Source organism: Venturia canescens, chromosome 4, assembly GCF_019457755.1.
Source record: "Venturia canescens isolate UGA chromosome 4, ASM1945775v1, whole genome shotgun sequence".
Classification (NCBI taxonomy): domain Eukaryota; kingdom Metazoa; phylum Arthropoda; class Insecta; order Hymenoptera; family Ichneumonidae; genus Venturia; species Venturia canescens.
The window spans coordinates 19641927-19657382 of NC_057424.1; the positions used below are offsets into that span (position 1 = coordinate 19641927).

General features: G+C 42.9%; 1 protein-coding gene across 2 annotated transcripts; it reads left to right on the forward strand.

Moving 5' to 3' along the window:
• Window positions 1-3228: 3228 nt before the first annotated feature.
• LOC122409379 (netrin receptor UNC5B-like) lies at window positions 3229-14932 on the forward strand. 2 transcript variants are annotated; one of them, XM_043416889.1, is made up of 12 exons: window positions 3229-4013; window positions 5079-5308; window positions 5388-5598; window positions 9995-10348; window positions 10431-10598; window positions 11574-11738; window positions 11819-11854; window positions 11967-12231; window positions 12412-13504; window positions 13691-14088; window positions 14190-14291; window positions 14424-14932. In XM_043416889.1, exons 1-12 carry the CDS (start codon window positions 3950-3952, stop codon window positions 14593-14595), a joined length of 3258 nt encoding a protein of 1085 aa, XP_043272824.1. In that variant the 5' UTR covers window positions 3229-3949; the 3' UTR covers window positions 14596-14932. The 2 variants fall into 2 exon arrangements, with proteins under 2 accessions (XP_043272824.1, XP_043272825.1); XM_043416890.1 differs by having other exon boundaries at window positions 3229-3569.
• Window positions 14933-15456: the final 524 nt, after the last annotated feature.

Here is a 15456-nt window from a genome sequence, read left to right on the forward strand (position 1 = left end):
AAATTCATAAAACGATGTTAATGCGATGACGGATAGAAACGTTATCGTTATACATATTATCGTTTTGGAATAAAACCATTTTTTCCTTCTTTTTCGGTAGAAATATTCGCGTTCGCGTTCAGTCGTTTAATGCAAACAAACTTTCACGAAAAACTCAGTGATTTCAAAATTGGTGTATATTCGGTTGAGTCCGGGTTGTGAATATTGAAGTGTCTCTTTATGATTGGGACAGTGTGCGTGATACGAACATGCGAGGATCCGGACTATTCATCGCTGCCACCGCGATATTCAATCAGACATATTAATTTGCTTTACGATTCGAAACATTTCAACCACGCTCGCAAACTCTCGTCGTATTTCGGTATATCGAGAATCAGTCAATGGGATCTCCGATGTGTGAATATACGCATCAACCAAAAGTAGTTATACATCCATTTCAATGGACCGCAGATTTCGAGCGTCCATTCAAAGGTGGCTTATATCCATCGTCGCTAATCCTGTCCAACTTCTCGTGCACTCACTACACTTTACTAGCGTATCAAACGCGTTTGATGAAAGATAAATCGCGATCATCACATTGGAATAAATGCGTACGCGACGGCTTCGGAAAGCTCCAAATCTAATTGAAAACGCGCTTTCGTTCGAAAATAAATAAAAAGTATAGCGAAAGAATTAATTTTTTCAAATGACAATCGAGTATTTAAAAAATGTCTAGAAAAAAGCAATTTCGTGGGTTCCCGCGGGGATCGATTTCACGGTGCAGATCGAGCGCGACTTTTTTTCTCTCTCGAAAGAGCCTCATCATGCCCTCTTGAAAGGCAACACCGATTCTTAAAAAATACTGCTTCACCAGGCCGCGTGTAAGAATCGAGTTCAAGATATACGCGTGGGTGGCGAATAATATGCGAACCGAGGGGAGATACATAATATGCCAACGATCTGGGGAGGCTTCGAAAAACCTGTCTCCTTAGTGTGGCAAAAAAGCAACCCCTTCACAAAACTTCCATTTCTACTCGCATTTTCAGGGCTTCATTCTCCGTTATTGTATCCATCTCCGAGATTGGAACTCTCGAAAGGATACAAAGTTTTGGATATCGTATTATTTATTGTTGAAGAATTGCAATGGGGAAAGCAAGTCCAACCGTCTCGCTAACCACCATTTTCAAAGGGAATGGAAATAAATATAAAAATGCTGGCACAAAAGGTGAAAAAACAACGCCGATCACGTCGTCCGTCACAAACGTTTTTGTCGCCAGCATCGAATCAATTAATTTTTCACACACGAATTCTTCCATGCGCCTGCGCTCGGAATTTTCTAGCTCGTATTTCCCGTGACGCTTGGCAAGCTTTTCTCAGCGCAACAAGCTTCGAACTTTGAATAAATGAAAGAACCGAGCACATCTCATTCCCGATAAACTGTCGCGTGTCTGACTGAGCCCCAAACAAAACATGAGGGTGAACGAACGAGCCTTCCTTACCGGAGTCCCTTAAATAATAGTAGAAAGCTCTCCGTCATTGAGAAGAGCGTCACTCTCGTGTCTGGTTAATAGTGAGAGGGGTAAAACGTGTAGTGTACAGCGAGAGTGTTTTTAGCCAGTGAATTGCCTTCCAAAAAATATATAACGACATATACATATAAACCTACATGGATGCGCACTCGTAAACGCGAGACAAGCGTCAGACAGAGACAATAGGAGATTTTGGGGAGAGAGAATGACGACTCCAAGAGATATTGTGTTCTGCTTCCGAAGGGAAAAATCCCCGAGAAGCACGAGAGAAGAGGAATGCCCCCTTATTCTGACTTTTTGATATTGTCAAAGCAAAAACACAATAGTACCTATGGGACAGTCCATACCGAATCGCTTATTCACAGTTCAACGTTGAATTGAAATATTTCAGCTCGTCTATAATGATGAGAAAGATTAAAAATGGGGTAAAATGGGAACTAAAAGGCGACTCCGATCGCACTTTTTCTCGTTCCGCAGCGTTACGCAACCCAATTTAATGGAAACAAGGAAAACGTCAGTGAAGTATTTTATCCAAGTTCAGGCATTTTTCACCGAAGCATTAATATTCCAGCGTCAGTGCGACTGATTAGAATAACTGGAATCAACGTTACCCGAGGAATGCTTGCGCAATGCTGCAACGTGGAATCGCTCACATAGAAAGGTGAAAAAAGTCAAAAGGAAGTACATATTCATCGAGCCGAAAGAAAAGTAGCTACGAGAAAAGAACTGGCCCCTGTGGAATGTCATCTCTCAGGTCTCCTTCTCCATCCTTCTGTCTGCATATATCCATCTTTTGCCGATTGAGGGGAGTACCTAGACACAAGAAAAGTCCAAGTGCGCAGTCTCTTCTCGACTATATCCCTTATAACTGTAACTGACTATATACAGCCTTGGTCAAAAGTATGAGGCGCCCTTTGCGTTTTTCACAAAACGAAAAATTTAGCACTGCAAGGATAAACAATTTTGAGCCAATTTAGCGAACGGGCTTCCACAGGGGACGATTCGAGCTGCATTTTCCTTTTTTCATTTCTGCTCCTGTGATTTAGTCCACGACGTTATTTCGAAAATATCGATCTTCACGATTCTCTCGCTTTACAAAAGCACTCGCTGTAATTTAAAAACACTGTCATCTCACGATTCGGTGGTGAGATCTTCAAAGAGGACGAGCTTCCGTTTTACGAAAAAAATCATTGTTAAAATGTTCCAAATACGAAGCTCTCCGTGTCTTTTTCGAAAATTCCACCGGTCAATTCTGACAATACAATGTTTTAAAATGCTTCGTTTTAAAAGCTCGTTTGTTAAATCGACGTACGATCCTTTCTCCTCAAGATACTGCCGATTGTCCGTCCCCCGAGAAACCTCGGTCGGCGCCTAATATTTTTGACCCAGGCTGTATGTGTATACGTTCACATGAAACTACCACCAGAGCTGGGCTCACAAGCGTCTTATTCGAATGCAGCTTTTCGTCGAGCTCTCCGCGAACACCATCACCCTCAGCGAGGCGCACTACTGTCATCGCCATGGGGAGCTGGGGGTAGTTGCAAAGGGATGAAGAAGCGGCAGCCTATACTCGAACGGCTAACCGAGACGTAGCACATAGAATCATATATATGAAGATATGTCGCTAAGTATATGTATGTATATATATATATATATTTATACATATATATACATATAAAGCGAGGTGCGCGCACGCTGGCAAGTTCAGTCGTCCACCGCGTGTCGAGCCGCGAGCATCTCCCGCACCGAGACTCTGATACCCCGTTATCGTCTCTACCCTCCGATCTATCTGTATTCCAGAAACTTTTTTATCAATTATTTTCTCAAGATCTGACGCATTTGATGCGGGGCGATAATCCTCGATTGGGGTTCCGCCGTTCATTTTCAATACTTTTTTCATACATCGGGGCCTGAAATTGAAAAGAAGGACATCAGTCCTGGTAGCCTTCATCAGGAATTAGCTGCTGCGCATTCTGCTCCTTATGACTCACCAAAAGAGACGATGAAGAACAAAATGTTGTCGCGAAATTTTTTCTCTCTTTTCGGCTCCGCTTATGACGCGTAAGAACATTTTTCCCGCATGTCAAAAAGCCCGGAATGTGCACCGGCCCCCCTCAAACATCTTCATTTTCAACCCCCGTGCTCTTCGACTTAACCGCATGAACTTTCATCATCATCTAACATGCCCGATTGAAGAGTGCCGGCGAGTGGACCAAACGAGTTTTCGAATGACGCGAATGAGAATGCTTCTTGCGTTTTATTTTTATCTTTCATTCATCTAACAACATCGAAGTGCGAGTGGTAAATAGCTGGGAATGTTGGTGAAAATACGACCGAGCATCGGTTTGCCCGCATGGCAATGCCAACCGGATATGAATGACCACGAGAAATGCACGGTGTGAGATCGAAAGTGGAGGAAATCAAAATTATGCGATCTAACTATGAAGCTGAAAATCTGCGTTCTCCTACTTTTCGGTTTTCTACAAATTTCAAAAAGCTTCGACAGTAAGCGGCGTTTATATAAAGTATCAAATATTCACCGTAACAATGAATTAAATTATTATTAAATAAACAAGTTGTCACGAGGAGAAAAAGGCACCCGACAACGTTCAAACATTTTTTTTTTTTTTTTTTCAACAGAAAATAGATCATCAAGCATTTTTTTAATTTAAAATCACTGTAACAGAAAATTGCACTTTTTTAATCATTTTCTATCTTCATCTATGGCGTGTAATACATGAATTATTATAATTATTTAATAAATTATTATTATAAAATGCAAATAATTAATAAATGCATGAATCCATTTATTTGAGTTTTCCCCTAAGAGGTTTGTACGTAAAACAGCTAAGCTCAGTCTGCGGGTGTTGAAGAATTCGGATCAGAAACGTGAAAGTATTCAATCAGTTTTAGTAAGATTCTATTTTTTAACGTTAACGCAATTTAGTCTGACGTAGTATCACAAGAGGAAAGAAAAGTGTTTTCGATGATGGGATTTGTATGCCAGTAAACGATGAGATATACGTGCTTTCCCGACGGGACCAATAAAGTAGCAGGGGGTAACTTAAACCCGTGGGCCGGAGAGTTTCCGTCGTGCCGAGAGGCAAGGAGAAAAGTTGGTAAAGCGTTCAGCTTTATTCCTAAGTGAGAAAGCTCGCTGACTGATACACGACGTTAAACTCCAGCTCGCGTCGTTAAGACCGGCTTTACGATTCCCATCACATACACGTACGGTTTGCATGTTGTTATAAATATATACGTATAGCTATGGGAGGTACGAGACGTTCGATGGCTAAATATAAACTCCGGCCTTTTGTCCCTCATCCCATTGCCCCGTCTCTCATATTCAACACCCACAAAAATTCTATGGCCAATTTCCAACGAGCTTTACGATCTTTCAAATCTTTTTACTTTCCAAAGATAAATCTCTCTTAAATCAATGCAATTTCTAGAACAAAAATAAATGAAGGGAAGGCTCGAAAAAAACTTGAAAAAAAAAAAACCGACTCGAAATAACAAATGCCACAAAATGAACTGACGATGTGGCTTATACCTACTAATCCTCTGCAGTGTCAGATTCGAGAGAGGAAGAGGACGAGGACGAAGCCGAAGAGGACGACGACCCGAGCTATCACGAGGAGGAATACGACTACGAGGACTATGGCAGTGCGACAATCGCAAGTGACGTTGATCTCATTTCCGGTGGCTCTTTGCCGATGTTCCTGATCGAGCCGAACGACTCGTTCGTCGTTAAGGGTCGTCCCGCCACGCTGCACTGTCGAGCTGCTCATGCTCTTCAGGTACGAGCTCTAACTTTCAGAGAATAAAAAAGTCATTATGGGCTGCTCTTTATTGAGAAACGAGATTATCATGGGGCAGGTTTATTTTCGCTGCAACGGAGTACGAAATGAGGGCCTGCATCAGGATTTCGTCGACCCGAGAACCGGGACTAGAATCATCGACGTCGAACTCAACGTAACCAGAAATCAAATCGAAGAATACTTCGGGAAAAAAAAATTCAATTGCGAGTGCGTCGCGTGGTCGGGTTCCGGTGAAATACGAGGACGAGCAGCGACTGTCGAAGTTTCGTGTGAGTAAGAAATTCAAGCCTATAAAATGTCTAATGGATTTCCTTGATATTATCGAGGGCGGTTTTCGAATTGTTTGATCGCCGCTTCACCCAACTATTTTTACGCTGAGCAAGCGAGCCAGTTTTTCTCAGTTTTTGCCATAAATTTCGATGAAGTTCAATGAGCTCGCAGTTAAAATTCGTGTATCGGCCGGGTTTTCTACAACTTCCCTTGGCCATCGTGCAAATGACAGTGCATTAAAAAACGGTTGCTCCGAGCCACTCTTGGAAGAGGATTGTCGAAGAGCATCGAAATTAGGAAATTAGGAACAAGTGAAGCGATCGTAGACGGTATTGGCTCGTCAGAACTCACGAAAAATTTACTGAAATAATTGGAAAACAATTTCTTTTTCCCAATAGAAATCGTAGTTTTTGGAGCAAAGAATGTTACACGGGTAAAAATAGACGATTTCGAATGAAACGCTTTGTCGAGGAAGGTCACTATTCAACGAACGTGATCAATAAAATTCTTATTGGACCCGTATTGCGAGAATAAGCTCGCGCGGAATGTGCTGTTCCTATAGAGGTGGAGTTCTTTTTGTATTTTTCATTTTATTCCACTAAAACGGGTTAGGCGCTCGAAAATGTGAACTTTTTTACGGAAGCGAAGGCACGTCGAAATAAACATACGTGTACAACCAGCACGTCGATTGAGCGCGAACGTTTCAGCGAACGACAATTATATATACGCGGGAATCTCGTGCGTCGGGACAAACAGGATGCAGAATTAAATCGGTATTTGGAGCGCAAACAGGAAACGCACACGCGGGCTATCGAATTGAAAACGTGATATATCGACGAACTGTATACTGGTGAGAAAAACGGGAAATTATTCGTTCAAATTGGAATTTCTATATAGTCATGTACAGCCAAATGAAACAAACTCGTTTTTTATGGCGTTCGAAAGCTTTCAATGGGACGTCATCCACCTGGGTGGATTAACGAACCGAAGTTCTGCCAAATCGAAATTTTTCTATCGACACTTGTTCACATTGAACCGATGATAGCGATCGCGATTTTTTGATTCCTGTTACATTCTAACGGCCGGAAAAACGAAGCGGATTATTCCAATTAGTTTTATTAAATTGCAACAATAAATCATGCTTCGTGGATTTATTGGCGGTCTCTCAGAACTGTACAATCTTGGGATTATCGGGAGATTTTTTATGTGAGCTTTTTCGCAACGGTCGCATTTTCCGTTGGCATCGAGGGACATCGAATGAGAAGGGAAAAGCTTGGAGAGTCTGCAAACTGCCACGCTACCGGTTCGAAAAAAGCGAAAGCGTCGGGTGTGGAATACGATATTAGAGAGTTCTAGTGGTTGATGCGACTCTCTCGTTCTTCCATTTTTCAAGAGCAAAAGAGTGTTATCCTGGTGCAGTACTCCGAGCCAATTGGTTGCGGAAAATGCGAAACCCATGGAAGAAACACAAGTAGAGGGAAAAAAACGATAGAGAGACAAATGGAAAATGCAGTCGAGAAAGATTCTTGGGACTTGGTAAAAAGAATGAAATGGATGTGTTACGTCAGACTCTTCTCGAATTTCACTATTCCAACACCTGCCGGCACATTATTCCCTGAAATAAAAACGTACGGTGCAAACTTGTTGAAAAATAAATTAGCATTTATATTGTACGTTGGCAGAACCTTTCCCGCGATATATTTCGTAAAAAACCTTAAAAAATGTCACTCATTCGATCGATGAGAAAGCTTCGATGGGAAAAGCTCGAGCGGTGAGGCTCAATCCGTCCATTCTTCGCCGTATCTGCTGCTTCAGATGTAAATGGCAATAAATAATTACGCTGACTATTCGAGAGAATTCGGTGGAACATGAAAATCTACTTTAATCACAGCAATGTTTCGACATTCGTCCCTTTCATCGTCTGGACTATCGCATTTTAAAAGGCTTGCATCGATGCATGCAAGCACGAGACGAGAGAGTAAACTTAGCCAATGCAAACAATTCGATTTTGAAATTCTCTCGTACATACATCGAACTCACGGGGTTTTCCCGTCTCGGTTTACTAATGCTGTTTGCCCATGTCCCCCGTGCACCATCCGCACCGCTGTAAAGGTCGCGTTCTGCGAGTCTGTCACGCTCGTGAGTCATAGAGACTTGTGTGTGGGAGGCAAGAGGAACGGGCGAATCGTAGCGAGGGTGAAGTCACTCGTGCCCCTCATAGGAGGCATAACTTATGCCCGGAAACAGTTTGCCTGATGCAGAATCCGCATCAGCACCAAACTTCAGAATCGCCTACATTTCCGTTTGACTTTTTGCCAGCTGTGTTGACATTCAACGAGTTCCTTGTCAAGCCAGACTTCCGCGGCGGCGTAACTTAATAACGCGTGGTGAAATTTGAGCTTATTAAAATGAAACGTTTATCTGGGCCACGTTCCATGACGTGCCTCAAATGAAAATATACTTTTCGTCTTTTAAGGTAGAACGGTACCTCTTTTGCTAGGCAGACGACGGTGAGGGGCTTTAACATGGAAAGCCTCTCGTCTTACCATAATTCCACGTGAATTTAGTTTCTGGTTTTCAATTAATATGAGATAATTGTGCACGTTTAGATGAAAAAATAACTATTTCAGCCGTAATGTTCCTAATTTTGGCGAAAAAAGCTTCTTCTATACGAGAGTGCGCGTTGATCGATGCGACGTTGCCACGTTTGAAGATGTGTCCGCCGCAGACGAGAAGGACAAACTTCGTTTATTAATTGTCAATATTTTTTTCCATTTTTAACGCTTTCCCATGAGCCCCAATGTAAAAAACTAATTCAATTTTCTTAGAAACGGTAAGGTCGAACCCGTTAAAATTTCGCAAGCAAATAGTTTTTCGAACGTATCTACCAATTTGCATAAAAATCCCTCTTTTTGTATAAATCAATTTGCATAAAAATCCCAATAAGAATAAATACTTTCAAGAAGGTGTAACAATGGACGTGAAAATAATCCGTACTTTGACGTTTCATGTACTTTCAACTTTGCTTTTTTTCAAGTGACCAGTAGAAGCTTGCACTGGCCTCTTCGCTATGAGTATTTTTCGAGACGAAGATAAAGAGTGCAACAAAAATCTGCGGGTCGACGTAATAATGGCGCAAGTGAATAGAAAAATATGAACGTCGAACGAGGGGATAAGTGAATGTACGTAGGAGCCCAAAATTGCGGCTTAAAAGGTCAAGTTTGGGTATTTCTATGTCCACAACTTGAAAATTCGTCGGCATAGATTGACGGATGAATGCCACAGTCACGAGCAGCGATACAGAGCAGAGTCCAATGTACCACAAAAAAAATACGTATTTTCGCTATTCTTTACATTTATACCGGTTCAAGTATAGCGCATACGTATGCGTTTGGTAAAAAATATGAAATATTAGCGTGTCTAGGAGTTCTGAGTGCATTGGCCGAGTGTGCATGCATGGTTGAGGCCCTTTTCGAGGCCTCATCTCTCGTGCGGCTTGTGCCTCTCGTCGTGCGCACGATATTAAAAGCACACTATTGGCCTTCAACGAACAAATAATAGAGCGTCGGGTCATTGGCAACCGCGAGAGTTCGTGCACGCTCGCATATTGAAAAAAGAAAGCAATAATAGGAGTAAAAAAAATAAATGAAAAAAAAAAAATATATATATATATATAATAAAAAAGAAGAAGAAGAAAGATAAAAAAAACATGAACAAAATCATACCTGCATCTCACGTAGCGAAGCGCTTCGGTTATATTCATATTTTCACTCTGTTGCACCGCTCTTTTCGTCTGCTCTTTTTTTCCGTTACAAGAGAACCCGGGTGAGCACCACCGTGAAAGCCCTTCGCATTTACATTTTTCGCGTAGCCTCATATCGCTGAGTGCTACCATGCTCCATTTCTCTATCTCGCTTATTTTCAGCCCTCGATCCCGTACTCCCATATGCGCTGTCTTTCGCAACATAAATGCGTGAGAGTGGTGCGCGTATGCGAGGGCGCACCCTCTCACCCTCGAGTTATACCGGCGCAGCATTCACTATTTTTTTATACCCCGCAACGAACACCGGATGTTAGCCACGACCTCGGACCTTTGTACCATTCATTTTCGGCACGGATATTTTCGAAGGAAAAAAACAAACAAAGTATCGCTTTTGGTCACGTTTCCTTTCGGCACAGCCCGTTGATGAAATCATCCGGGAAGTCTCTCCTGTTCCAGAGTAACTTTATCCCGAACTCCGAACCGCTGATTCACACGCGTTGTTATTATAACTGATAAAAAGTCATCGAGTCACTTTGAGACGCTTCGATGCCATAGGAAATCTTGAAATTTCGATCCGCCCGTTCTGGTAGCTCGGCAGCACTTCGTTATGACGAACGTTCGTATTGAAACAGATTTGAAAAAACACTTCCTGTCCCCACCGTACTCGATGTCCGTTGAGGCTGGAAGAAACGCCGAATTGCGATGCGTCCCACCGCTGGGAGTACCCCGTCCAAATATCTATTGGCTCAAGAATGGTTCTCCCATCGAATCCATCGTTCCACCGATATCGACGAGGTCGCCTGGTCTGGATGGTGCACCGGTAAGAAATGAAATTTCTTCCTCGTCGATCGATCTCTTACAATCCGCCGAAGAAGGAAATCTCGTGCTTGGCGTTGCCGAGCTTCGTCACCAAGCCAATTACACTTGCGTAGCCGAAAACTTGGCTGCTCGGAGGCCCAGCGAACCGGCCGTTCTCACTGTTTACGGTACGACGATACCGAAATATTGATTTAATGGAAAAGACTCGATAGCGGGGTGCTAAATTGTGGAAAATCATATTCTACCCAGTTAACGGTGGTTGGTCATCCTGGTCCGGCTGGTCCGAATGCAGCGTACGATGTGGCCGCGGTATTCAGAGGAGAACCAGAACTTGCTCAAATCCTTCACCCATCAACGGAGGACAAACGTGCCCTGGACCAGCCACCCAGAGAATGGAGTGCAGTCCATCTTGTCCAGGTACGAAGACTTTCGATATCGTTGTCATTGATTCAAAACCCAAAAACGATTATCGCACCACACGAAAAACCATTCAAAAAACCAAGTTTTTAGCTGATTCATTATTTCTGAGAGACAAAAACCTCGACGACCAAATAGCAATTGATCTGATTAGAATATTTTGTCGATTCAAGCATGTTTTGGTTAGGTCAAAAAACACAACCGATCGTACGAAAAAGAACTTTATTTAATAAACAATATTAAATTGATGTGCTCACGGAGGGGCAGTCGGAGACAAACGGAAAAACTGTTGACATATATCAATAGTCAATTCTCACATCGTCATAACAACGACTGTATAAAATACATGAAACTGTAGGATCGGATACAATAAATTCGAAATTCTTTATTTTCAAATTCAATTTCAAACGAATTACAATATTTTTTTGTAAAACGACTTCGTTCTTCAAGGTCCACTAATAAAACTGTCACTACTTCTCTTGATATTTTCTTTTTCTTCACTTTCAATTATTTTTTAAGAAAGAGTTGTATTTTTTATCATTGCTTTTTACAATGTGAACATATCACATTTCGAATACGTTTTCTCTTTCGTGTTCCGTACATTTATAATTACTTCAACACACCATCAGGTGTTTTTACTTGGAACAATGAACTGGCGGTTCGATAAAAACCCGTGCTTCTTCAATACTATGTAACAATACAAAAACTAGATATGGGGAGGATCGATCCAACAATTTTTCCCCACCGTGTATCGATTCGATACACTTTTCCCTGTTCCACGAATGCACGAGCTTCGGTTATAATTATACTTGTTGCAATGGCTGTATGTTTCCCTCGTCGTATACTTTAAAAGTAGCGAAGCTTGACAAGGCGATATTTAGTCTTATTTAGATTAAGTCCATATTTTACATCCACTTACATCTATTGAGCTAGAAGAATACATCTTCACGAATTCGCTCACATCGGTTATTTCAGCGGTCGATGGCAGATGGTCAGCGTGGTCAGGATGGTCAGCCTGCGGTCCGGACTGCTTGAGGGTGAGAAAGAGATCCTGCAATGATCCACCACCGAGCGACGGGGGACGGATTTGCCCGGGCAAAGAAATCATCGTTGAAGAGTGCTTCAGCGATCGATGTGCCGGTGAGTAAAGAGATAAAAAATTAGACACACGAAAACTATCGACATTGAGGTTCGATGATTTATATCTTTCGCGTCCACAGCATTGAGTCAAGATGGACCTCGAGTTTTCAAAGAGGGTGAGCACATGCTGATAATTTCTTCTTTTTCACTTTTCCTGTGTACCTTCAAAAGACTTTGCCACTGTTATCCCTTCCACTCGTTGAAGCTATTTGCATTATGATTTTTTAGCAACGACCTCTATCGATCAGAAAAACTTCCTCGCTCTATGGATCTCTCTCACCCTCGCCCTCCTCGTCCTCGGACTCGCAACACTTTTCGTCGTCCGATTGATGCGACGCAAGGAACGAATAAACTCCCTTTACGGTGTGGCCAGACTGGACTTTCGACATGCTAATAATCTTGCTAAATCTGTCGTGACGAGGGGTGAACGGGCTGCCCTCACCGGGCGTGATCATCTTGGCAGAGGCGAGACCGAAGTCACCAGAATGCCGAGGTTCGTTCAATTAGTGGAAATATGTCATTTTGTCAGTCGATTAGAAATTATTGCACGAATAGTGTGAGCTCGAGGCTTCGGATCTAGTACAACAACGGATCAATTTCGTATTTAAATAAAGAAATGTATCCGATTTGATGATCGATATTTAACGAATGTTGAAAATGACCTAATCGTCAGATCCTTCTCCGAGCATCACTACGACGTGCCCCAATTATCTCTTCCATCAACGAACGGTCCTTCGCCCAGTTCTTCGGCGGGAAGTCGCTCGACTCGTTCAATCTGTAAAACTCCACAAAGACCGAGAGTTTCCTCAGATATAGAGGAAGCTCATCCGCCCCAGAAAGCATCTCAGTCCCCGGTATCATCGTACCACCGTCAAGGACGTCAAGTGTTTCTGCCGTCCATTGGAACAAATTGGAGAAGCGAGAACTCCGAGAACACTTGCAACGAGAAGCAGGAGGAGGAGGAGAAACACGAATCGACGGAAAACTTGAAATTGGTAATGAGCGAGGAGGATAATCAAAATAAAGCGAAGCAGCAAAACGAGAAAAAATTATCTCACAAGAAGAGTGGAATTTTCGAGGACGAACCTTCGGAGGAAGTGATGAGCGAACGGGCGGGTGGTTCTGTTGTAAAAGCTGCGGTCGATGAACAGGGTGCTCTCTTGGTTGTGCCGGAAGCCGGTGTATCTATGTCGGTGCCGGAAGGAGCTGCATCTCGTGGTCGTCGACAGAATCTCTATCTAGCCGTTCTCGGTGAAGATTGCCTCAAGCCAAATCTACCCTCAACGATGACTCTGCTATCGGGGGTCGTGGCTTGCGGACCATCCAAACTGGAATTGATCAAACCGATGATATTGCAGTTCGAACACTGCGCCGAATTGAGAACCGGAAATTGGGAATTGAGCGTGTGGCATTGTGAACTTGATCTTGAAGCTCGATGCAATGGCTTCTCTTCTCTCTCATCCACCTCGACCATTTCATCAACATCGTCCATTTCTATTATCTCGAAATGGCACAAAGTTCTCACCCTCGGTGGCGAACCAACCAATCTGCCGGGACAACCTTTTGCTCAATTGGATCACGCCGGAGTTTTCCTCGTTACCGAGACGCCAGGAGCTTATGTGATTGCCGGTGAAAGTTCCGTTGTAGCACCTGGACTGGCCATCAAGAGAATATCAATCGCTGTTTACGAGTCGAAGGATCGGGATCTCGTTAGGTGTCACGTTGTCGAGGATACGAGAGCCACCTCCAAGGTCATCGAAGAACAGGTTGGAACATTTTTAGTCGCAAAAATCTTTTGAAGCGGACGATTCACATTGGATGGCAGGAACTCTTACAATTTTTATATCAAAGACCCGATTTCGTTTTACTGAAATAATAACGTATACATAGTTACTTGAAAAATCTTAAGTCTCGATAAATCGTTCAAGAAGTTAACATTTTTTACATTCTAGGAAAAACGTATCGGTGGATCACTGATCGAGCGTGGCATCCTGAGTTATCGCGCAAGTGGTGCACCACTTTGCATCGATCTCGAGGATCGTGAGAGCGGTTTCACGGATCGCCAGGAAGTCCCATACCGGTTGGTATGGTCATCCTCCAAGACGAGTCCCTGCAGAACTTTCAAGATCGAGAGAATCACGAGTGATTTAAGACTGGGCTTTGAGCTCCGAGCGTCGCAACGCGGTTTCGAGGAGCACGGGCTCGTTCTAAGGATCGATCTCGATCTAACTACAAAACATAGGAGCTCGCTCGGAGTCAAGAAAAACGAGAAAACGGAGACGAGTGTGATCGTTAGTCGAGCGAAGAATGGAGGCCGGGTGAACGACGCGGTGGTGCCAAAAACTTTTAGGTATTTAATTTCATTGATCGATCGCACGAAAAAAATTCAACGAAAAACATGAGAAATCCTTTTCATATTATTATCTTTCTTTTCATGTTTATGATCGGAAGATTTTCAAAGACTCTGAGAAGACAACTCTGCCAGTGTCTCGATCCGCCAAGTATCCGAGGAAACGACTGGCGCATGCTCGCTCAACGTCTTCAAGTGGATCGGTAAGAACTTTAATTTCACTATCATTATTCGTCTTAAAGCGTTCAAGTACGAGCCTCGTGTACTTGTTATTCGTATGTTCCCAAACCACTATAATATAAACGGCACACTCTTCTGCTATGGGTAAAACAAAGATACGTGGATTACTTCGCAACGAAGGCCAGCCCAACGGAGCACATTCTCGATCTGTGGGAGGCGCGGCACCGCGAGGCCACGGCTCTGGCTGACCTCTTAAACCACTTGAGGCTTATGGGTCGTGTCGATGCGGCAACGGTCCTCGAAACTCGTTTAGGGCCTTGGATATGATGAGCCGAATGTTATCCAAACTCGATCGCGAGAAATCCCCGACGGGCGATTACCAAAAAAATACTCGGATTTGAATAAACAAACACTTTTAGGATTACTATTCGTGTAACTGTAAATATACAACGTAACAAAAATTAGTGTCGAATGATTGATGTATTAGAAATTTTTTAATTAAGATGGGTGTAGCCGATGATTCAGTAGATCACTATAACCAAGATGCCAAACGTAAAAGCCAAATGAATATTGTTTTTCTATTCCTCGGCGTCCTTGTATATAAACGATTATTTACATAAAATGTTTATTATCGATGAAGACAATATAAAAACGTGAACCCTTATTTTCACAACAATTTTCTCATAATCACATTCCATTCCTCTGCTTCTGGCATTTGTCGAACATCATTTCCCCGCGGTGATATTGGTATTCGTAACATGGAAATCCGGCACAGTCATCAAAGTCATCTTTCTCCGAACGCCGGTGCAGGGGGGAACGGGTAACGTGGTTAAGCCCAGACACATTGTTAGGATGACGAATCCGTTGATTCACATATATACTCGGACGTTCCGAAGTCCGAGATATTCGAATATCTCAAGGATTATGGCATAACGTTTGAACTGGTATATACCTGACTATTCACCTAGGGGTTGAGTGCTTCGGATCGCGATCAAGATGGACCAGCACAGGAAGGATTGGCAAATGCCTGAAACAATCGACAATATTGACCCAACGATAGATATGCATTGAGCATACACGAGTATAATAGACTCGGTTGGTTTGCTTACTCATGATGCTTCAGCATCCATGGGAGCAGTGGAGGAAAAGGGAGGAAAAGGGAGATGCAGAGGGAGGGAGAAGGAAAGC